We start from the raw sequence: 23,477 nt of genomic DNA, 5'->3' as shown, positions 1-23,477 counted from the left end.
CCTCCCAGCCTTATTGAGGCATGATCAACAAATAGAAACTACATATATCTGTGTTGTACAATGTGATGATTTAACATATATATACATTGTGAAGTGATTACACAATCAAGTTAGCACATCCATCACCTCACAGTTACCTTTGTTTAAATTTTTTTTTTAATTTTTAGAGAGAGAGAGAGAGAGAGCTGGGGAGAGGGCCAGTGGGAGAGAGCGAAAGAATCTTAAGCAGGCTCTTTGCTCGGCATGGAGCCTGACGTGGGGCTCAATCCCATGACCCTGGGATCGTGACCTGAGCTGAAATCAAGAGTTGGACACTTAACCAACTGAGCCACCTAGGTGCCCCCTCACAGTTACCTTTGTGTGCGTGTGTGTGTGTGTGTGTGTGTGTGTGTAGTGAAAACATTTAAGAGCTACTCTCTTAGCAAATTCCAAGTATATAATATAGTATTATTAACTATAACCGTCATGCTGAAAGTTTATATACTTTGACCAATATCTCCCCATTTCCCTCAGTTCCTGGGGACCACCATTCTACCCTTCGGTTCTTGAGTTGGAGATTTAATAGTAACTATGCATGAGGTTGTTGGGAGTCCCAATCACATCAATCTTTAAGCGCTCAGCACTCTGCCTGATATACAGTAAGTAATTCATACATAAATGTTAACTATTATTTCTACTTTTGTCAACATTTCCTCCAATTCAGTTGCATTTTAACTTTGTTATGTTTTAGCTTAACTAGCAATTCTAGTTTATTCATTCCTTGATATTTACCAGAGCCATATTTTATGGAGTATGGTTGAACAAATTATATTGAGCTGTCATGTGATATTGATATTGTAAGTTTAATTCTAGCAAGAACTATTAAGCCAGGATCAAGCTTTTGTAATTTGGGGATTCTTAGAATCCAGCCAGGTATTTTTAGTGCTTTGCATTAATAATAAGCAACATTGACATAATCAAGTAATTTAAAGACTCAACCTTTGTAAATTCTTTCTACCTATGTTCGCTGTGTCTGTATAAACACAAGTATTTTTACGGATTTTTACACACAAGTGTGATGTTAATACCATTTTTGACTTATCCATTCTAATTTTAAATTTGACTTATTTCAATTTTAACTACACATCAAAGTCAAATTTATTTCCATTTTATATCAAAACACCACATATCTTATTGTGATTTCTAATCTAGATCTGATCAACTCTTGTATGTAAATACAGTTTTCTGTCAAGAGGGGTAATAGAATTTGCAGCAAAAATTAATTGTGAATTTCTTGTTTCATCTTTGAGTGTATAGATGTGTACAACTATGTCTTATTCATCTAAAAATACAATTTTAAACATGTTAAGAACAGAATAGAAACCTTCCCCCATTATTCTACAGCTCAGCAGGAACTTTACAGTTGAGTTGTCTTCTACAAACCTATAATAACATCTATTACATCACTCTTCTCTGTGTATTACAATATTGGTTCACAAGGTCATTCCATGCCACCCACTACTGACAAGTGAATGGATAAATAAAAATGAATAGATGAATGAATACTAGGAAGACCAATTGTTTCTTTGAGTGATCTGTCCGTGAAACCGAGAGATATTCTCAGGTTAGTGTATGGCATACTAAAATACAAAGTCCCAACAAACCGTTATGCCTGGCCATGCACCTGATATCCTCGACCTAGCTGAATATGACGTATCTTGGGAAATCATGGAAGCCACAAGGCCGTGGTTGGCTTAAGATCCTGACTTAAACAGGAATACCTGTTCTGGTACAACCCCAGCTACCAAGGGCTCATCAAAGATCCTGCTTTAATTCATCAGACCCGCACAAGATCAGCAAATGTCTATTCCATTTCAGATCCACTCCCAAGACCTCATTCTTAGGAGTTCAGTTTGGAATTTGGCCCCTTTGCTTCTGGTATTATGTTTTCAAAACTGACAGAGGAAAGAAAAACTTATTCAGGAAAGAAAATTGGATCAAATATTTAACACCTCATAGTAAGCCTGGCCATGATGACTATATGTATTATTGTGAAGATAAATCCTCTATTAATCATTAAAAAATAGCAAACTAAAATAAGATACAAAGCCCTGGAGGTTAGCACACATATGCAATATGTTTTACATTTTACATGGGTATACTGTATATCCAAATCGTATATGCATTGCTACTCTTCTTTGTGTGTATAATTTGGGAATAACTCATGGCATGGACTGGTGACACACAAAAAAGTTGCCGTATTACAAACTCTGTTATTTGAAACATTTTTTTCTGTTTTTAAGTCAAGTTTTTATCTTCTTTTAATCTGGATCTTTGAAAGGACACTGAATCTTATACTTGAGCACTCACACGAAAGTAAAGAATTAGCTCACATTACATGTCAGGTCCACATAAATCCATACTCACAAGGACAAAGATCTGTGAAGGAAAGGGTCACTTTCTCTGGTAGGAAATGGAAAATGATCCCAGAAACTTTCTTCCTACCAATGAGGATTTGGTAAGTCTTATCACATAAATATACACTGTACATGGCCCTGAGAAAATATAATTATTTTTTATGTCCACACATTTTAGATTTAGAAACAAATAAAATGTAAACCATGGAAAAACTCAGCAGGAGATAAATTTTGGAGAATATGAAGAGCATAATTACTAGGAAGGCAAACCTGGTGTCAGAGTTACCAGGCAACCGATCCCAAGAGAAAGTAACATGAAAGTGGATTGGGAGACAGGGTCATCCAATCATCTAAAAGGCTAGGCAATTAGGTGTCTGAGGAGAAGTGGAAATGAACGTGTTATCATTTCATGGGGAGTTAAGAAAATTTCCTAACAAGTCAGCAGAGAGAAAATGAAGAGAAGGGGACTATTTGCCAATATAGGTATTATTAACCATTCCCTGCCTTCTCCCTACTCACCTACTCTCCTCTAACTAAAATCACATTAGTCCCTAATTGTCAACATCTGCAGAGTAAGAAACTTAAAAAAAACTTTCTTCTTCATTCTAATCTTGCTTACACATGAGGAGGTTTTTCCAGGTGTGTGTGTGTATGTGTGTGTGTGTGCGCTCATGCATGTATGTGCATACACATTTGCCCTCCTGTATATTGGGCTTAGGGTGTGAGTGAGGGAAGGGAGAAAATAGCATTCAAAGTTTCCAGGTCGGGGAGGGGGGGCAGCTGGCTGTCTCAGTTGGTAGACCACATGACTCTTTTTTTTTTTTAAGTTTATTTATTTTGAGAGAGCAAGAGAGATAGTGAGGAGGGGAGGAGTGGAGAGAGAGGGAGAGAGAGAGAATCCCAAGCAGGCCCTGCACTGTCAGCACAGAGCTTGAGATGGGGCTCGAACTCATGAAATGTGAGATCAAGACCTGAACCAAAATTGGCCACTTAACCTAGTGAGTCACCCAGGTGCCCCTCATGACTCTTAATCTTAGGGTTGTGAGTTCTAGCCCCGTTGGGTGTGGAGCCTACCTAAAACAAGACCAAACCAACCAAACAAACAAACAAAGTAAAAAACCCACAAAGTTTCCAGATGGAACCATTTCCAAGGGGTCAAAGACATAAACATCCTGTGCAGTTCCAGAATCCACGAGAAGCTCAGTGTTGTAGGGGTTCAGTGTGTAGAGTGGTGGTTTGGGGTTGAGAGCTAAAGCTGTAAAGCAAACTGGGGCCCACTTGTGTCCTTTGGGCAGAAAATAGGGAGTCAGAGATTTTAGAACAAGAAAGCTCTTTTAAGGGTAAAATTCCCCTAGCAACAATGTTCAGGCAAGACAGATGGGGTGTTGAAATTAGAAGAGCAGCAGTGGTGATGCCAAGGAGAAGCCTCATACAGGACAGGAGCCTGTGGAGAATGGACAGGATTTGGTGGTACACTGGATACAGGTGGCAAGGAAGAGGGGAGGCAAGACTTCTTGGCCAGGAGCAAGAATACAGGCAAGGGTGAAAATCTTGCCACCTGGGACACAGAACAGCAAGTTGGCGCTGTCCAGGTGGAGATTGCAAATACGTTTCTGGAACTCAGAAGAGAGGTCTGGATTAGGCTACTTTGTAAACCCTGATAACACACAGAAGCTGAAGCCACAGTATGAATTAGATCTTCTAGAGAGGAGAGTAAAAAACAAGAAGATAGAAGAGATAAGGCATGGAACTAAGGATTCGAGAATTTTGTGGGTAAAACAAAGGAAGAGAACCCAATGTAAGAGATAGAAAAGAAATGGTCTAGGGTGCCTGGGTGACTCAATCGGTTGAGTGTCCGACTTCGGCTCAGGTCATGATCTCACGGTTCGTGGGTTTGAGCCCCTCATCTGGCTCTGTGCTGACAGTTCAGAGCCTGGAGCCTCCTTCAGATTCTGTGTCTCCCTCTCTCTCTGCCCCTCCCCCACTCCCAGTCTCTGTCTCTCTCTCTCTCTCAAAAACAAATAAAACATTTAAAAAATTTTAAAAGAAAAAGAAAAGAAATGGTCTGAGAAGCAGCAGAATACTAGAAGCAGGTAGTGCCATGGAGACCAGGAAAGACAATTTTGAGAAGCTGGGGTATCTCATGCTTCCAGATTCTGTGTCCAACACTTAAAGGGTACATTTCCTCTTAAGCACTCATGATCATATGAGGCATAAAGCAAATCTAAACAAATATTAAAGAATAGGCATTATGTAGAACATGTTCTCTGAGAATAATGCAATTAAGTTAGAAGTTAAAACAAAAAGATAGGTTAAAAATTCTATATATATGGAAGTTAAAAACACACTTATAAGTAGCTCATATGTCAAAGAAGAAATTGAATTAGAACTTAATGAACACTTAGAGCAAATGATAATGAAAACACTATACATCACATCTTGAGGTATACAATGAAAATGTTTCCCCAAGGAAAATTTATAGCCTTTCATGCTTATTTAAGAAATGAATAGAAGCTGAAAATTAATGAGCTAAATGTTTATCTCAGTAAATTAGGAAAAGATCAACAGAGTAAAGCCAAAGAAAATAGAAGGAAGGAAAGAATAAAAACACAAGCAAAAATAAGAGAAATACAAAAAGATACAATAGAGCAAGTTCATAAAACTAAAAGTTTTTCTTTAAAATATATACAAATTAGATAAACCTTTGGTGACATGAATCATGAAAAAAGAGAAGAAAAAAGTAATTGGCTAGAAATGGGGACATACGTGCAGAAATAGCCTAGATCAAAAAGACAAGATGAGAATACTGTGAAGAATTCTATTACTAATAAAGTCTAGGAATTGCTATTTTCTTCTCCCTTGTCATCCTGTTTGGGAAACCACCTAATCCTCTATTTGCAGGACCCTAAGAATAAGCAAGATCTACCAGCCGATTTCCAAGCTATTGCCACAGCCACCCCCTTCCCAAAATTTGCTGGGATAGTCACTTAAGATATAGCAATTTGACTTTCAGTATCACTGTTGGGGCCCTACCTGCCATATCAGTAATCCGTAATCAGTGTTCAGTAATCAAGGATCTTCCTTGGAATACGTCCTTTGCTTTGCACCAGAATTAGCCAAGCATTTCAGGGGCATACTCGACCCAATTGGTGTGAGGATTGTTAGCAGTCTTTGAATGCCATATTGGAGTCTGATCAATTTAGTCCACCTTTGCTATTGCTTTTTGATGCTCCGTGAGTCTTATGAGGTTTAGTGCTATACAACCTCATGGAGACATGGCTGTTGTCCTGCAACGGGAATAAAAATCCAAGGAGAGGTTCTTGGAAGGATTCTATTTCTTCTGTGCTAAGCTTATCTGTGCTCTCTATCTGGGATTCTAGTATTGAACTCTTAGTAATCAGATTTTTTTGAGCTGCTGCCCACGTCAGGTTTTGGTATTTTCCATGAAGGGTGGTGTAGATGTTCTCACAACCCTTAAACTACAAAATATTTGGTACCATATCTCTCCCTGGACCATCAGGACCATTCTCAGAGGTTCTAGGGTAACTTTTCAAAGATATCTCCTAAGTAATTCTGAGGTAATTTCCTGTCTTGGTCTATGTTATGAAGTAGCTGACTTTTTCCTCACTAAATAAGAGAGAGAGAGAGAAAAAAAAAACCCACACATTTAATACTTGCTAGAACACTTTTCTGGTAGGATACCACACAAAACATAACCATGTGTGTATCTTTTTATTCCGTGCATTTCCAGAACAATAGCATAAAGGAAGTTGTTCTACATTGTTCTAAGGTCAAGAGAGATTTTAAGGAGTTTTCTTGTCACTTTTCATAAATCCATTTCCATTGAGCAATCATGCCCAGGAACTTGTGGGGCACAATGTCAGGGATAAGGCAGCCCTCACGCCGAGTCCCAAGAAATGAACCAGATCACGTCACCCCACCCCCCTCTCTGCCCAAAGGCCATCCCTTGGCCTGGATGGAAGAGCTCCAGTCTTGTTGTAGACTGTAGGTCTGAGGGCTCAAAGCCCAGAGCTTCCTCCAACTGCTTCATTTTTTTTTTTAAGTTTTACTAATTTATTTTGAGAGAGACAGAGACAGCACGAGTAAGGGAGGAACAGAGAGAAGGGGAGAGAGAGAGAATCCCAAACAGGCTCCACACTGTCAGCATGGAGCCTGATACAGGGCTCGAACTTGAAATTATGAGATGGTGACCTGAGCTGAAACCAAGTCAGATGCTTAACCGACTGAACCACCCAGGCACCTCTAACCCCTTCATTTTAAAGCTTCTAAGAGATGCCTGAGAAGCTGGGAAAAACTAGAAGACAGCGATACTGCTAAGCATCCTTTAAGGCACGGGACAGCTCTCTGTATCTCCAGCAAAGAATTTTCTGGCCCAAAATGTCAACCGTGCGAGGGCTGAGAAACCGTAGAGTACAGAGAGTCCTGCAGAGACTTCATGCACATGGATATAGACATGTTCAAAAATAAATCATTACCGCTTTTTTCACCTACTCACTTGTTGCTTGTCATTCCTAATCCAATTAATGGCATCTAGTCTTATAAATCAGTATCTTGGGAATCATTTTTATTTTCTCTCTCTCCCTCATCACGCTCATCTGTTAGTCATTGATTCCCTGCCCATTCTATCTCCTGAATATCTGTAATCCTTCATTCTCCCTCAGCTACTGTTGCCTTTGTATGAGTGTAGACATGATTTAGTTTGCAACCTTCTTCTAAATGGACTCCCTGCTTTGAGTCTTTATTTTTTTATTTTTTTTCAACGTTTTTTATTTATTTTTGGGACAGAGAGAGACAGAGCATGAATGGGGGAGGGGCAGAGAGAGAGGGAGACACAGAATCGGAAACAGGCTCCAGGCTCCGAGCCATCAGCCCAGAGCCCGATGCGGGGCTCGAACTCGCGGACCGCGAGATCGTGACCTGGCTGAAGTCGGACGCTTAACCGACTGCGCCACCCAGGCGCCCCTCCCTGCTTTGAGTCTTATAAATGCTTCCAACTCATCCTCCTTGAATAATCTTTCTAAAATAGAGCCCAATCACATTTCTCCCACCAGCTACAAGATAAAGGCTGAGCTCCTAGGTCTGACTTACCATGATTACCATGTGTTTTATTATCTGCACACCCATGTTCTGGTGCTCTTTTTCCTAATCTCCTTTTCTCCTAATAAAAACCCCAGAAAACAAAACCAGCAAAACCAAAAGCTTGATGTTTCACACTTCTGTTTATTGGACACGATGTTCCCCCTTTTTGGAAGGCCCTCTCCACCAGGACCCCCACCAGTCTCTCCTGAAAATTTCCTCCTGGAAAAATCCATTTTTTAAAAAACTCTGTTCTGTGCAAGTGCATACTTCTGTTGGGACACTTATATACATACCACCTCTGGTATAAAAGCCCAGTTCAAAAATTGAACTGTAAGAGAGCAATGCAGTATTTTTTTATTCTACTTAGATTTAAAAATTTTGAATTCCCAGCAGATGAGGTGAAAAATCCCTGTAAATTCATGATCCTCCCCCTTTGCTCCTGGATTGTAAATTCTGGGGGAGCTCTCATAGTATCTAAGTTTTGGAGAAGATATATACACCCACACTTCATCTCTGTATATAGGGCTCCGTTAGATTTGGGGGTTCTCTTCTCCACATCAGTGTCTTACTTGTAGATACCCTCATCATCTTGCTTTTTAAGGGGCCACACTGGAGCTTGAGAATCTTTCTGAGGCTTTCTATGGCTTCCCCTATCACAGAATGATTCCCTCTCTATGGGCTTACTTCCTACCCCAGATTACCTGGAATGCAGACACTAAACCCTTAGTCAGGGACCAAGAGGTATTCCCTTTCTTTTAATGTTGTTAATATCTCACTCCAGAAACATTTCCAGTCTTGTGAAATTTTTGTCTGAGGCACCTAAGAATTTATTTAATGGGTTTAGACTTTTAATGAGGTTAGTCACTTAAAAGTTAATGAGTCTCAAATTGTTTCCGCTTAGTTCTGTAGCATCCCACACTTGCAGGATTAAAAACAACGGCGTACTCGCTCCTAAATCTAACAGCCCCTGGATACACCCCAGGGACCTTTTAAAATTGAAGATGCACCACCCCCCCAACCTCTGGGTCAGAATTTTTTTTTTTTTTTTTTTTTTAACGATCACAAAAGATCAAGGTCCAGTTTTCGAATCTCTCAGTGGTTGGCGAGAGGCAGGACTCGGCTCAGTCTCGTTTTCCTCAAAGCCTCCCCACTTTTTTCCGCCGGTAGTGCTTTCTCCCCGCCTCTTCTGCTCCTTGTCTCTCCTCCTTCTCGCCCCGCCCCGCTCCACTTCCCGGCCCCGCCCCTCACCTCTTTCCCGCTCCTTCACCTGCCAGCCCGGCCCCTCCCCTCTCTTCCCCAGCCCCGCCCCCTCCTCCCTGCCCCTCCCCTCCCCAGGCCGCTCTCCTGGCCGCGCAGTCTCCGCCTGGCGTTCCTCGCTGTCCCTGCAGTCAGCCTCGCGCCGCTTCCGTCGTCGGAGCTGTTACGTTTCTACTGCACGCCGGAAAGAGAACCCGCGAGCGCTTTTGGGATTATGGCGGCCGTGGATATCCGAGGTAACCGGCGCTGTTACCCTTTGTTTCCTGATTGGCTGGGAGCTGGTTTGGGGGTTTGTAGCTCGCGGGGGCAAGGTTCAGGTTCGTTTGTGGTAACTCCCAAGGCTCTGATCTGGCGAAATTCGTTCTCCCCAGCTTCTCAGCGGTCTCTTAGAAGCTTCAAAACGAAGGGGTTGGAAGCTCTGGGCTTTGCCCTCAGACCTGCAGTGTTGTTGCAGACACGCTCTCCAACAAGACTGGGGCTGTTTTGTCCAGGTGAAGGGGTGGCCTTTGGGCCGAGAGGTGGGATGACGTGAGTTGGTTCATCTCTTGGGACTGGGCGTGGGAGCTGCCTTATTCCTGACACTGCGCCCCACGTGTCCCTGGGCGTGAATCCCGAAGGTTTTCTTTTTGAGTCTCTAATACCTGCCGTAGAACACACCACAATTACTGACCGCAAGGATCGGTCCTTTTTCACAACTGAACTGTAAAGGTGCTTAGGTATTTGTTGAATCAGTGAATATAGACAGGGAGGCAACATCCCTTAATTGCTATTTGATTTCCGTGTAAATTAGGCTATACATTCTCCCCAGCACACGTACACACATCTTTTTCATTGAATTTGTAAAAAAAAAAAAAAAAAAAGAAAAAAGAAAGAAAGAAAAGAAAAGAAAAAGAAAGAAGTCTAGGAATTGTGCTCTGGAATTTCAAAGAGTGAAAATATAGCTTGAAGCGTGAGAATTTCGTTCCAAACAGACCAGCTTCCCCCTTGGGAGGAGGTATCATGGAAGTTAATCTTCATGAGAACGAGAAAAATTTGAGAGTGAGAGAGTGTCCGTGAATATCTTTATTTTTTACTGTTGTGGTGGTGGCTTCCACAAAACTTCTTACACCTGTAAGAAACTCTCAATCTATATTTACTTCCGTTTGAAACTTTGTGTACTTTTCCTTTAAGGAAGTGGATTTTTGTACCTAGATGCAAGCCTTCTTACCCCTAGCCAATTAAAGCAAAAGGGCTTTCCTCAAAAGATGTCTAACCGTAGGGGCGCCTGGGTGGCTCAGTCGGTTAAGCATCTGACTTCGGCTCAGGTCATGATCTCACGGTCCATGAGTTCGAGCCCCGAGTCAGGCTCTGTGCTGACAGCTCAGAGCCTGGAGCCTATTTCCGATTCTGTGTCTCCCTCTCTCTCTGACCCTCCCCTGTTCAAGCTCTGTCTCTCTCTGTCTCAAAAATAAATAAACGTTAAAAAAAAAAAAAAAGAATAAAAAAAAAAGATGTCTAACTGTAATATGTTCCTAATCGTTTTCACCTAGGGTTATTTTTGTTTGCATATACCTGATTTTTAAAGGGAAGTGTTTTGAGATTCCTTTTTCTATATTAACCAAATGGGGGTCTAGCACACTTAATAGAAATGTATTCTCATTTATAGTTACTCAGAATGTCCAGTGATCTTCAGCATTTCTGTACCTTGTTTTTATGTGTTTTTTTTTCATTGTGAGAGTTTCAAGTGCCTAATTTTATCACTTGCTAATAGAGAGCTGTAGTTAGGCTATGTCAACATGTTCTCTTGCTGTTGAATAAAAAAGAGAAACATTTAGTCCCTCAGAGTTTTCAAATACTTACCTTTCACAATGTTTTACTTTTACTTAGATTTGTTAAGGTCATTACAAAGGCTTTAAGGTGGGAGAATGTCTGGTGTGTTAGAGGAACAGTAAGGTCAGTATGCCTGAAGCAGAGAGAGCGGAGGTGAGAAGGAGATGAGGTCAGAAAGGTAATTGATGGCTTGATCATATAGGTAGGGATCGTAGGCCATAGTCAAGTCTTTGGCTTTTCCAGTGAGTAAAACAGACCGCCACTGGGAGGTTTTCACCAAAGGGGATGATCATAATCTGACTTTCTTTTTTTAAAGGATCACTTTGACTGTTGAGAACAGTGTAGAAAGGCGAGGGTGGAATTAGGAAGACCAGTTGGGAATTCACTCCTGTAATACAAGGAAATGTCGAGGTAGCTGGGACTAGGGTGGTAACAGTGGAGGTGGTAGGAAGTGGTTGGAGTTTGTTTGACTTAGTAGTGTATTCTCCTAATGGCGGTGTGATCACAGGTAGTCCTCAAGTGGCACAGGTAATATTTTCTCAGCCACATATCACCCTCTTAATCTCAGTTAACCATTTTGTAAGTGAACGTCCTTGGATTCTGGAGTGTATATGAACCTGTGTTGAGTAGAGTCACTTGTCCTTGGCCCGCAATCATAAATTAATTAACATTTGCTGACTATCTTAAATCTGGCCCTATGCAAGTTCTTGATGAGCAAGACATGGCCTCAGTCGTCTAAAAAGTCAAATATAATGGGAACGCGTTTGTATTTCTGGGTTATGAGTATTAATAAAAGTGTAAAAATTTCTGTGAGAACATAGAGAAAGAAGCCATTATTTTTGTCTTGCTAAGTAGACAAAGGCTTTGGAGAGATACTGACATTTGAAATGAGTTCAACCTAGCGTGACTGTTTAAATGATATACTAACCTCACACATTTTTGAAAATAAAAGGAGTCTCTATTTTTCAAAAAGGCATAAACTGGGGGGAGGGGAGGAAAGGTACAAACTAGACCAGCCTTGATTAAGCCAGAGATAAATTTGCTCATGATAATTTTAAAATAAACTGTTGGTACTGCCACCAACATCACCCTAATTAACATTTATTGGGTTATTACAATGTGCTAAGTATTTTATGTACACAATCTAGCATATGGATACTATGTAGTATCTATATAGTACCAACCTCTTTGAGTTCTGTGTGGTAAAGTGGTTAAAATAGTGCCCGGCACAAAGTCAGTGTTCAGAAGCGGTAAACAATATTCTCTGCATTTGTATTGGTCTCCTAAGCCATACTTGCCTGGTTTTTAGCTTTGATTAGTTTACCAAATGAGGAAAATATGACATAGGACTGCTGATCAGGATACATCTTAGTGAAGAAAATTATAGGGAAAATATACTGAACAGTCACTTGGAGCAGATGGCATTTATGATTCCTTCTGAATTCTGATTCCTTATTTAAACTTAATATATCCAAGCCAAATTCATTATCATTATTTTCCTAAATGAGTATTGGTTCCTAAGTTCTCTGACTTTATAATTGATGATTCAGGAAATTGTCTGTTTTCTCCCCTAGGAATGTCTATTTGTCCTTATTTTCCCATGCATCGCCATTGCCTTTCACCAGTCTTCATTAACTCATGCCCATATTTATTGACTCTCCATAATCGTTGATAGGTGGAATCTCTAATTACACATTTGTTTCTGCAAATTACTCTTCTACCTATGCTGAAATGATCTGTAACAATTTAACAGTTTATTGTCAGTAACCTATTATGACATCATACAGACATAGTTCCATTATGTGAGAAACCTATAATTGTCCGTCTACAAATGCTTTTGTTAATAATCATTCCTAAAGAAATAAGAAAGAAATGTGTAAGAAAGTTGCTTTAAAGAAAACTACTTTAATAACTGGACTGTAGTGTTTAAAGCTGAGAATAATGATTATCCTTAGTTGCTTTTCATTAAAAAAAATCTTTTGCTGAAAAAGTTATTTCCTGGCCTGATATTTGGTTATGGCATGATGTAGTTATGATGAACCATCTTAACGGTGAGTACTGATTATTTGGTCATTGATGTACTTCATCTGTTTGCTTTTTCCTTGGTTTTGCAACACACACAGCACATTTTACCTTTATGTAATTACTTTTTCTCATTTTACTCATTTCCTTCAGAACCGCTTATTGCCTTGGATTAGGTCTTTTTTTTTCAGAGGTGCCAGAAGCAGTTACCATTTATAGAGGTTGAAGTTTTCAGTTCTTCCCTTTTTTAACCAGTATTAAATAGGCATTTTGATGTTCAGACTTACTCTTAATGGGATTTAGTATGATCAATGATATGGAACATTATTGCAATCAATAGCCAATAAAAGCTCAGTAGTTAAAGCTATCTAGTTCTGTTTACCATGTCTTGTTTTTCTTTTTGCATTTTGAAAAATTAAAGAGTTAATTCTAATCCAAAATATGAAATTGTATGTAATTAAGGGCATTCTACTTCTCATTAGCTTCATAACTTTTACATTCATTATCTCCTCTGTAATAATAGCTTCCTAACTTATTTCTCTGTCCCTAATTGGTGAGATCTCAAACTGGTGGCTGTGGGTGTGTTTTCTTTGGGATGCATGTTGTCTGACAATTTTTGAACAAAACTCAGGATTTCCAATTTTTTGAGACTTTTCTACATTTTATATCCTATCATTTCACATAATCAAATTATTCTCTAACCACTTACCTCTATATTGGTCTATCTTTGTATGTGCATTCTCTCTGCTTGAAATTACTTTGCCCCCCCCCCCCCGCCTGCCTTTTTTTGTCCTAGATGAACCTCTGTTTATTCTCTAACATGTAGTGCTAAAACCCACCTCCTCCTCACCCAGTGAAAAATCATTACTGTTCCCTCAGACAAAGTATTCTCCCTCCACCGTGCTCTGATAACACATTTATTCATATCTTTATTTTAGCACTTATCATGTCACCTTGTTATTGCTTTCTTGCACACTTACGTCTTCTGTGAAAGTGTATAGGTTAGGATCCTTGTCATCCTTATATTCATAATGCTTCCTGCATTAGATGCATAATAAATGTTGGATTGGCTTTTTTACTTTTTTCTCATCCTTTATCATTTTGTTTCCTATAGATAATCTACTGGGAATCTCTTGGGTTGACAGTTCCTGGATCCCCATTTTGAACAGTGGAAGTGTCCTGGATTACTTTTCAGAAAGAAGTAATCCTTTCTACGACAGGACATGTAATAATGAAGTGGTCAAAATGCAGAGGCTTACATTAGAACACTTAAAGTAAGTTACTGTAAGAAGATAGCATTGTTGCCAGTTAGAGATTTTGAAATGAATGGTTCTTTCAAGCTATGGATAGTGAGTACAGAGTAGAAGTTTGGGAAGAACTGGAGTTTTGTTTGGGTTTGTACAAATTTGACATGCAAAAGAATCATCAGTAATCACTTGTAACCTAGGAAGTCTTTTCTGTATAATTTCATATATTACTGTCTAGTAAAATACAGCTATTAGGTTTAGATGCAGATCTAATTAGTGATTTTAGCAATGCAACTGTTAGCCTCAACCAGGTGACCCTACTTACTGTCTCTCTTTTTTTTTTTTAAATGTATATTTTTGAAAGAGAGAGAGACAGAGGGAGGGGCAGAGCGAGAGAGGGAGATACAATCTAAAGCAGACTGCAAGCCCTGAGCTGTCAGCACAGAGCCCGACGCAGGGCTCGAGCCCATGAACCGCGAAATCATGACCTGAGCTGAAGTCGGACGCTTAACCGACTAAGCCACCCAGGGGCCCCTTACCGTCTCTTTTACATCGAATGTAATGTCTTAAACTATAGTCCGGTTTATAGTAGATTTTTCTTTGTATGACAAATAAAATTTTTGCCTGACAATTGCAAAGTATTTCTTCAGAGTTAGTATGCTAAATAATTAAGAATTATTACAAAAGTTTCTGAAACAGCTGTGTATATAGTTTTTATCATTAAACATCAGAGAGGGTTCATGAAATTAAATTTCTGTGGTATTTTAAATGACTTTTGTTATGAGGCAAATATTTACAACTATTAGAACAACTTGTTGCTTTTAAGCAATCTGGCAGGTTAAAAAAATGTGTTGGAAGGATAAGGTTTTTGATGTTTTCTAGTTGAGTAGAATATAGAGTTGAAATATATAGTCAAGACATGTATAGTCTTCATGTACTATATATTTTTAGATTTTACATATATTTATCTCAGGAAGCATCATGCTATTTTAGTTGCAGCTTTTTGAAATGTACACTCTTCAGTGTACTTTTATGACTGAATATGCTCAGATTTAAGTTTATTATGAATTTTTATAGAGAAACTTTGTTGTTTAAAAATCAAATCTTACTTTATATCCCACCTATCTGGGAAAATAGCCAGTTTTATTGGACAGCCAGTTTTTAATATCAAACATAGGCAGTTTTAATCCAATTTATAATGTTGCTGTATTTTTATATAATAATCTGAACGTTCTACACAGTTGTTTGTTGGGCATTCATAGATCTCTGGGTGTCTGTGTTCTGTTTTCAGTCAAATGGTTGGAGTGGAATACATCCTTCTACACGCTCAAGAGCCCATTCTTTTTATCATTCGGAAGCAACAGCGGCAGTCCCCTACCCAAGGTAAAAATGTGTAGACTTCAGGCATAATTGTCTTCTTAAAATGTCATGGCTTACTTAACTTTCTGAGCCACATGTTCTTATCTTTTTGGATTGGGGTCTGTTTGGGGGATCCCCAAGACCATTTGCATGTTCAGTGCCTTGCTAAGAGGAGTCAGCAGACTCAGCATCTAGATATGTTAGTTGTAATCGAGATTTGTTATGGCAGTGCAGTAAGGATCCACAGACAGATGAATAAGGGAAAAAGCCATATCAAGTGGGATCTGTGGGAATCCACGTGTAAGCTTCCGTTGCTTTCCCTCCTGCGAGGGGCCTCACCAAGTGCATCCTCCCTCCAGCAGCCCCCACGCACATGTGTAATATGTCTGCTCAGGGAAGGCCTTTTGATACTCAATTTCTTTTGAAGGCTAATCATGTGGACATCCTCTGCCAGCCAAAATTCCAGCTTCTCAGAAGGAAATGAGGTTTCCATTGTAACCATGTTGTTACAGACAAATTGTCTAGGCACTGTAGTATAGCAGGCATAAATTTACCACTTAGGAAATATTTCAAAAGCCAAGTTCCACTAGTCATATGCTTGGATATCAGGAGTCTTCTAGCGTGCCCAAGGACAACTCTGTAAGCACTAACAAAGCAACTTGCTATGTTGCAGCCACCTCTTTTGTGAGTATAGTTGTTGGGAACCTCTGGTGCCCTAAGTAATTTCTCATCTCAGTCCACTGAGTCTAATTCTGTTACAAATTCATAGAGGATCAACTGAAAATCCTTGTTGACCTATTCAACCAAAATTCTTACCTGGCTTCTATCACTAAACATAAACTTGCTCTAGAAATCATACTGAAGGGTGTAGAATTCAGATTTGACTTTGAATCAAAGAGCTAGTCACCTATTCCAGGCATGACCAGCTATATCTCCTCATTAGATAACCTTTTCAAGACATTTAGGAAAAACCTGCACCCTGGTATTGGTTGTTGAGCAAAGAATGACTTGCTAAAGAAGTTGTGGTTCCAGAGTCAAGACTCCAAATGTAATTTCAAAATCAATGATCTAGAGCCCCTTCCCCAAGGAAAAAAGAACCTTAGACAAAGGCAAGACCAGGAACAAGATTTCCATGATGACAGGGTTCAAGGTATGGAAGCGACAGAGGTGGTACCAGCTTCACTAGCAGCTGTTTTCTTCTTTAGGACCCAGGAATGGGGCACAGTGGCAAGTTTAAAAAAAAAATCTTTGGGGCGCCTGGGTGGCGCAGTCGGTTAAGCGTCCGACTTCAGCCAGGTCACGATCTCGCGGTCTGTGAGTTCGAGCCCCGCGTCGGGCTCTGGGCTGATGGCTCAGAGCCTGGAGCCTGCTTCCGATTCTGTGTCTCCCTCTCTCTCTGCCCCTCCCCCGTTCATTCTCTGTCTCTCTCTGTCTCCAAAATAAATAAACGCTAAAAAAAAAAAAAAAAAAAAATTAAAAAAAAAAAAATTTTTTTTGTTGTTTATTTATTTTTGAGAGATAGAACACAAGTGAGGGAGGGGCAGAGGGAGAGGGAGACACAGAGTCCGAAGCAGGCTCCAGGCTCTGAGCTGTTGGCCCAGAGCCTGATGTGGGGCTCGAACTCGCGAGCAGTGAGATCATGACCTGAACCAAACTCAGACACTTAACCAACTAAGCCATCCAGGCGTCCCTGCAGTGGCAAGTTTAGTGCATCTGATATCTTCACCCTAGGCCCTAAATCTCTCACTCTAAGGTCTTATTCTCCATAGTGTAGTTGACTGATAGCAGTGTTCGATCACTTGGGAATTTACTAAAAATGCACTATCCCTACTGAATAAGAATCTGACTTTCACAAGATGCTCAGGTGATTCAGAGGCACATTCAAGTTTGAGAAGCACTGCTCTCGTTTGCAAACCTTTTCTGTTACAGTCCAGAGAGTAAATATTTTAGGCTTTGAGGGCCTCGTGGAGTCTGTAACAGCTACTCAACCAGTGTCAGAGCAGCCTTAGATAATATAAATGAATGAGTATGGCTGTTTTCCAATATAAATTTATTTACAAAAATGGGAATTGCCAAACCATGCCTTAAGCTTTAATACGGAAAAATAGCAAATTTTAGTTGTTCTTTTTATGAAAATCTATTTAGCAGTTTGTATGAATAGCTGTATTCATGAATGTTTTTATTTTCACTGCTTTAGTTATCCCACTGGCTGATTACTATATCATTGCTGGAGTGATCTATCAGGCACCAGACTTGGGGTCAGTTATAAACTCTAGGGTGGTAAGTATCTTCACATTCTTGAAACACTAAACAAAACTTTTAATCAAGCTATATTTAATCAAAACTTTTAATCAATCAACTTTTAATCAAGTATCCAGGAATCCAACAGAAGCTTCTCCTTCTCTTTCTTGTGTAGTTTGGTATGAAGGGTTGACTATCAGAATGTCTTGAACATTGGTTACTATGGGCCAAGTCCGTGTTAAAAGTATACATCACAGCCCAGCTCTATAGTGATTCAGGTTCTGGAAAAACCCCAGAAAATTACTATCTTTGCATATGTAATATTTTGTGGGTGTTTACTTTGGAGATTTTAGTTGATCTAATGAGAAATTCAGAATTTGTTTTCTTTTTACAAGCTTACTGCAGTGCATGGCATTCAGTCAGCTTTTGATGAAGCTATGTCCTACTGTCGATATCATCCTTCCAAAGGTTATTGGTGGCACTTCAAAGATCATGAAGAACAAGGTGGGTAGAATACCTGGACCTCCTAAGAACTCTTTTTGGTGTTTTGAGAATGAAGTGGTTTTCTTTAGGAAAATGGCTATTGATTTCTAGGTGTGTTTTACATAGGAAGACTTCATAGGATGATGGCATTGTCCTAGCTATGATTCCTGTAACTGGATGTGGTAATAATAGCTTTCCCATAGGAACAGATGTAAATTTTAATCTGTAGGTAACTGGTAATCTTTTATAAATTGATTCAAGGTTTTAAAATATTTGGAACATACAGAGGATAATCAGTGTTTGGAATGAATCATGATGATGTATCCTGCTTACCTAACCTTTGAGTCATCTTGAAATCTGGAACCTAAATATCCCCAGTCTTCAAAGTAGGGGAGATGCTTTAATAGGCCTATTTCCAGATGGCCAGTCTGTTTAATGATCTTTGCATGTTACTACCTACCCAGGTCCCCTAGTTTCCATAGCTGCTAATCTGCTACTTGTTCTGCACCGTATTTTACAATAAAAGTACTCCTGGAAATGTGTCTATGACAATATACCTATACTCGAAATTTCCTTCTCTGAGAAATAGCAACTCAAAATAAGTTATTGAGGGAAAAGTAGCTTTTAAATAGAATTCAGCCTTTAAATGGAGCAAATGGTCTTTCAGATACAGTTGTATTTATTCTTTTTTTTTCTTCAATATATGAAATTTATTGTCAAATTGGTTTCCATCAGTTGTATTTATTCTTAATAGTAGGTGCAGGTGGCAACATTTGACATAGGAAAGTTTCTCCCCAGAGCTGTTTGCCCCTGTTACAATGGAATGTTTGCAATAAAACTTATCTGGAACTCTTCATTGAGAGACAGTGCCTCAATACACTTAACCTTCTAAGGAAGTTCCACACACGTTTGATTTCAGAAATTCTCTTGCAGGTTCTTTTCTTTCTTTCTTCATGATCTGCTGTCGTTTGGTTTGTCCTGTCCCCTGCCCTTCCCAGTGAATTACAGTCTTTATAATTGAGTATGGTAACTTGAGTTTGTGAATGTTGCATTTCCATTTGTAGCTATTAGGTATAGTGGGAAGACCATTTTAATATACTTAAAATATACACAAGATAATTTCAAATTAATACTCTGGATTGTGATTTAGGTAATTACGGAAAACTTTAGCCTTAAAATTCTCTTTCTTTTTTTTAATGTTAATTTTGAGAGAGAGAAACAGAGTGTAAGCAGGGTAGGGACAGAGAGAGGGAGACACAGAATCCAAAGCAGGCTTCAGGCTCTGAGCTGTCAGCACAGAGCCCAACATGGGGCGTGAACTCATGAACTGTGAGATCATGACCTGAGCCAAAGTCAGACACTTAATCGACTGAGCCACCCAGGCGCCCCAGCCTTAAAATTCTTAATATTTATGTATGCTTACATACCAAAACTGAAGTATCTTTAAAAGAATCAGCTTTTCATTTTTTTATTTTTATTTTTTTTAAGATTTTTTGAAGTTTGTTTAATTATTTTGAGAGAGAGAGCAGGGGAGGGGCAGAGAGAGAAGGAGAGAGAGAATCCCAAGCAGGCTTTGTGCTCTTAGCACAGAGCCCAACGTGGGGCTCGAATTCACAAACCATGGTATCATGACCTGAGCCGAAAATGAGTCAGATGCTTAACCCACTGACCCACCTAGGTGCCGGAGGAGTCAGCATTTTAAATGTTAAAATGTTAACTTCATTTAAGAGGGAGAGTTAGAACACTTGTTTGTATATGTTGTGTTTAATTTATTTGGGGGGATGGTCTTTGGAATAGCAGTCATTAAAAATAGTGATAATTTGAGTATATTCATGGTGGACAGAGGTATGTAAAATATAAGACACCAAACTAATTAGGCAGTGTTTTGATTTGGATTTCATATTTTAATAGATAAAGTCAAACCTAAAGCCAAAAGGAAAGAGGAACCAAGCTCTATTTTTCAGAGACAACGTGTGGATGCTTTGCTCCTGGACCTTAGGCAGAAATTTCCACCCAAATTTGTGCAGGTAATGAGAATGCATGTGGTTAATGTTGATTTGACACTTTTTCCTGGAATATTTATTTTTAATCGAGAACTGTTTCAGATGTGACCTAAAAAGACTGACTTTCCTCATTAATTAAAAAATGGTCTCTTGGCGAAAAATCGTATCTGAATCAAAGGAAAGGTTTTCAAAGACTTAATGGAAGAAGTAGGTAAAGGGATTGTAATTAACACTGTTCTGTGCCTTTAAGTTTATTTTCTCTTTGAATCCTCACAAACTAAGGACTGCGTATGCACAATGTTCTCGTTCAAAGGTTGCTGAAAGTGTCATAGATGGTAACTAAACTAGAATCTGAAACATGTTGTTTTTACTCTGTCTGCTGCCTTTCAGCCTGATGTGGTAGCTATCTAAGTCCTTAAATGATAGATTAGTTAAAACTTTTGTAATAAAAAGAACATTTGAGGTAGAGTGTTTGGCATAATAAATGGAGGAAGCAGGAGTAGTAGTAAACAGAGTTACATCATAATGGTGATTTAGTTATGTGAATTCCATTGTTATTTTGGGTGGTTTTGACAGCAATAGCAAAGTGAGCTTTTGAAGTGAGGTAAGTATGTGAACATGTTATTCTCCTGGTTAGTCTTAGTTCACACAGGTATTTACCAGGGTTGTGTGTACACAAGGTTGGGGGACTAAGATTTTCAGGTGCATTTTAGATTAAATGAGATTTTTCACACTTTGAGATAACTTTAAAACAGGTCTCCTGTTCCCCTTTCCCTGACCCTCCTTGTGTGAGAGGAGTGCGCTGTTGGAATGGTAATGTGATGAAGGGAGCAGAAGACAGTGGAAAGCAGCGCAGGAAATCTTGCGAATTGTATTTGGAGATAAATTGTGTCTTTCGAATAAATAAACAAATGTATTGTAGTGTCTGTAGGAATCTGAGTACCCATGACAGTGTAGATGAGGTGTCGTTGACCATTCATTCAGTGAGTACATAGTATTTATGAGGGAGGCTGGGGGGGGGGGGGGGGAAGAACACCTAGACATGCACAGAAGAGCAGCCGTTAGGCACATGTGACTACCAAGCATGTGAAACATGGCTCGTCTAAGGTGCGCTGTGATGGAAGTGTAAAATACATACTGGGCTCAAAGACTTAGGGAGAAAAAGTAAAATATCTTAATAATTTTAAAATATTGATTATATGTTGAAAAAATGCTATTTTAGATATATTTGGTTAAAAAATAAAATTTATCGGTTTCTGTTTGAAAATGTAACTACCAACTTACATTTGTGGTTCACATATTTCTTTTGGATAATGCTGATCTAGAAAATGGGGATAGAACACACAAAACCAGAAACATGAAAGAGTATTAATGGACACATTAATGACTATATTAATTCATGGACAGATTTCTCAGAAACCAGAAATCCTTAGTTAGTTCTTCTTTTTCTAGTTCCTTGAGCTGTAAACTTAAGATTGCTTATTTGAGAACTTTCCTTTTTTTAAAAATTTTAAAATCTTGAAAATTTTTCTTTAAAAAAATTTAAGTTTATTTTTATTTTGAGACAGTGTGCAAGAGCAGGGGAGCAAGAGGGGCAGAGAGAGAGAGGGAGAGAGAATCCCAAGCAGCCTCTGTGTTATCGGCACAGAGCCCAATGTGGGGCTTGAACTTGTGAACCGTGAGATTGTGACCTGAGCTGAAATCAAGAGTCAGTCAGATGCTTAACCGACTGAGCCACCCAGGCGCCCCTCTTCTTTTTAATGTAGGCATTTATTACTATAAATGTTACTGTTAGTACTGCTTTTGCTGCATCCCATAAGTTTTGGTATGTTGTGTTTTCATTTTTATTTCTTTCCAGATTTGAATTCCTTTTTGATTTCTTCTGTGACCCCTAAGTTGTTCAGGAGTATGTTGTTTAATTTTCACATACAAGTTAGCAAATGCAAAGAAATTGAAAAGGAAAATGAAACTAAGAGTTGTTTTGAAAAGACAAAACTGACAGACTTTTAACTAGAGTAATAAGAGGAGACTCAAAATTAGAAATGAAAGAGGGAGAGGGGCGCCTGGGTGGCTCAGTCGGTTAAGTGTCCGACTTCGACTCAGGTCATGATCTCACAGCTCGTGAGTTCAAGCCCCGCGTCAGGCTCTGTGCTGACAGCTCGGAGCCTGGAGCCTGTTTCAGATTCTGTGTCTCCCTCTCTCTGACCCTCCCCCGTTCATGCTCTGTCTCTCTCTGTCTCAAAAATAAATAAACATTAAAAAAAAAAAAAATGAAAGAGGAGATAGAAACAAAAGGATCGTAAGAGACTGTATAAACAATTACATGCCAACAAATTGGAAAACCTAAAAAAAAGAAAAAATTGGAAAACCTGTAAGAAATTCCTAGAAACGTACAACCTCCCAAGACTAAGTCATGAAGAAACATAAAATCTCAACAAACCAAAAGTAAATAAGGAGATTATAAATTAGTTCTCACAAACCTTTCCACAAAGAAAAGCCTGGGACCAGATGACTTCACTGGTGAATTCTACCAAACATTTAAAGGGAGTTAATACCAGTCCTCACTCTTTCAAAACTTGCAAGAGGAAGGGAACATTTTCAAATTCATTTTATGAGGACAGCATTAATCTGATACCAAAGGCAGACAAAGACACTACAAGAAAAGAAAACTACAGTTCAATATCCATGATGAACACAAATGCAAAAATCCTCAATGAAATACTAGCAAACTGAATTTAACAGCACCTTAAGAGAATCCTACACCATGATCAAGTGGGATTATCCCTGAGATGTAAGGATGGTTCAACATACTGAAATGAATCTTGTGATATACTGCATTATCAGAACAAAGGTTAAAAATCACGTGATCATCTCGACAGATGCAGAAAAGGCATGTGACAAAATTCAGCACCCTTTTATGATAAAAAAAAAATTCAAGAAAATGGATATAAAAGGAATGTACCTCAACGTAATAAAGGCCATATGTGATAAACCCACAGCCCACATACTCAGTGGTGAAAAACAGTTTTTCCTTGAAGATCAGAAACAAGACAAGGATACCCACTCTCCACAGTACTGGAAGTTCTAGCCAGGGAAATTAGGCAAGAAAAAGAAATAAAAGGCATTCAAGTAGGAAAAGAAGTAAAATTGTCTTTATACATGATCCCTGACAGATCTTATACATAACAATTCTAAAGATTCCCCTAAAAAGCGGTTAGAACTAATCAACGAATTCAGTAAAGTTGCAAGATGCAAAATGAACACTCAATTGGTTGAATTTCTGTACACTAACAACAAACTGTCTGAGGAGGATTAAGAAAACAATCCCATTTATAATAACATTAAAAAATACATGGTAATAAACTTTTTGTTTTCAGCTTTATTGAGATATAACTAGTGTTTACCATTGTGTAAGTTTAAGGTATACAGTGTGTTGATTTGGTACACTTCTGTATTACAGAGTGACTTACCATAGCATTAGCTAACACTTCCATCATGTCACATAACTACCTTTTCTTTTTTTGTGGTGACATCATTCAGGATTCACTCTTACCAACTTC

The 23,477-nt window shown here is 39.0% G+C and overlaps 1 protein-coding gene across 3 annotated transcripts in view; it reads left to right on the top strand.

Annotated features, from left to right (window-relative positions):
• The first annotated feature begins 8,835 nt into the window (after window positions 1–8,835).
• The window catches only part of MED6 (mediator complex subunit 6), a 57,618-nt gene continuing 42,976 nt past the window's right edge, over window positions 8,836–23,477 (top strand). The window contains exons 1-6 of one of the 3 annotated variants that reach the window (XM_045060132.1): window positions 8,836–8,989; window positions 13,699–13,858; window positions 15,123–15,214; window positions 17,388–17,470; window positions 17,827–17,935; window positions 19,826–19,941. In XM_045060132.1, coding sequence (XP_044916067.1) covers window positions 8,968–8,989; window positions 13,699–13,858; window positions 15,123–15,214; window positions 17,388–17,470; window positions 17,827–17,935; window positions 19,826–19,941 — 582 coding nt within the window. In that variant the 5' untranslated portion in view covers window positions 8,836–8,967. Of the gene's footprint in view, window positions 8,990–12,407; window positions 12,614–13,698; window positions 13,859–15,122; window positions 15,215–17,387; window positions 17,471–17,826; window positions 17,936–19,825; window positions 19,942–23,477 lie in introns of those variants that run through there. The other 2 variants (XM_003987790.6, XM_006932957.5) reach the window with 2 other exon arrangements.

Source organism: Felis catus, chromosome B3 (genome assembly GCF_018350175.1).
Source record: "Felis catus isolate Fca126 chromosome B3, F.catus_Fca126_mat1.0, whole genome shotgun sequence".
Classification (NCBI taxonomy): domain Eukaryota; kingdom Metazoa; phylum Chordata; class Mammalia; order Carnivora; family Felidae; genus Felis; species Felis catus.
This window is presented reverse-complemented; position numbering and strand designations above follow the sequence as displayed.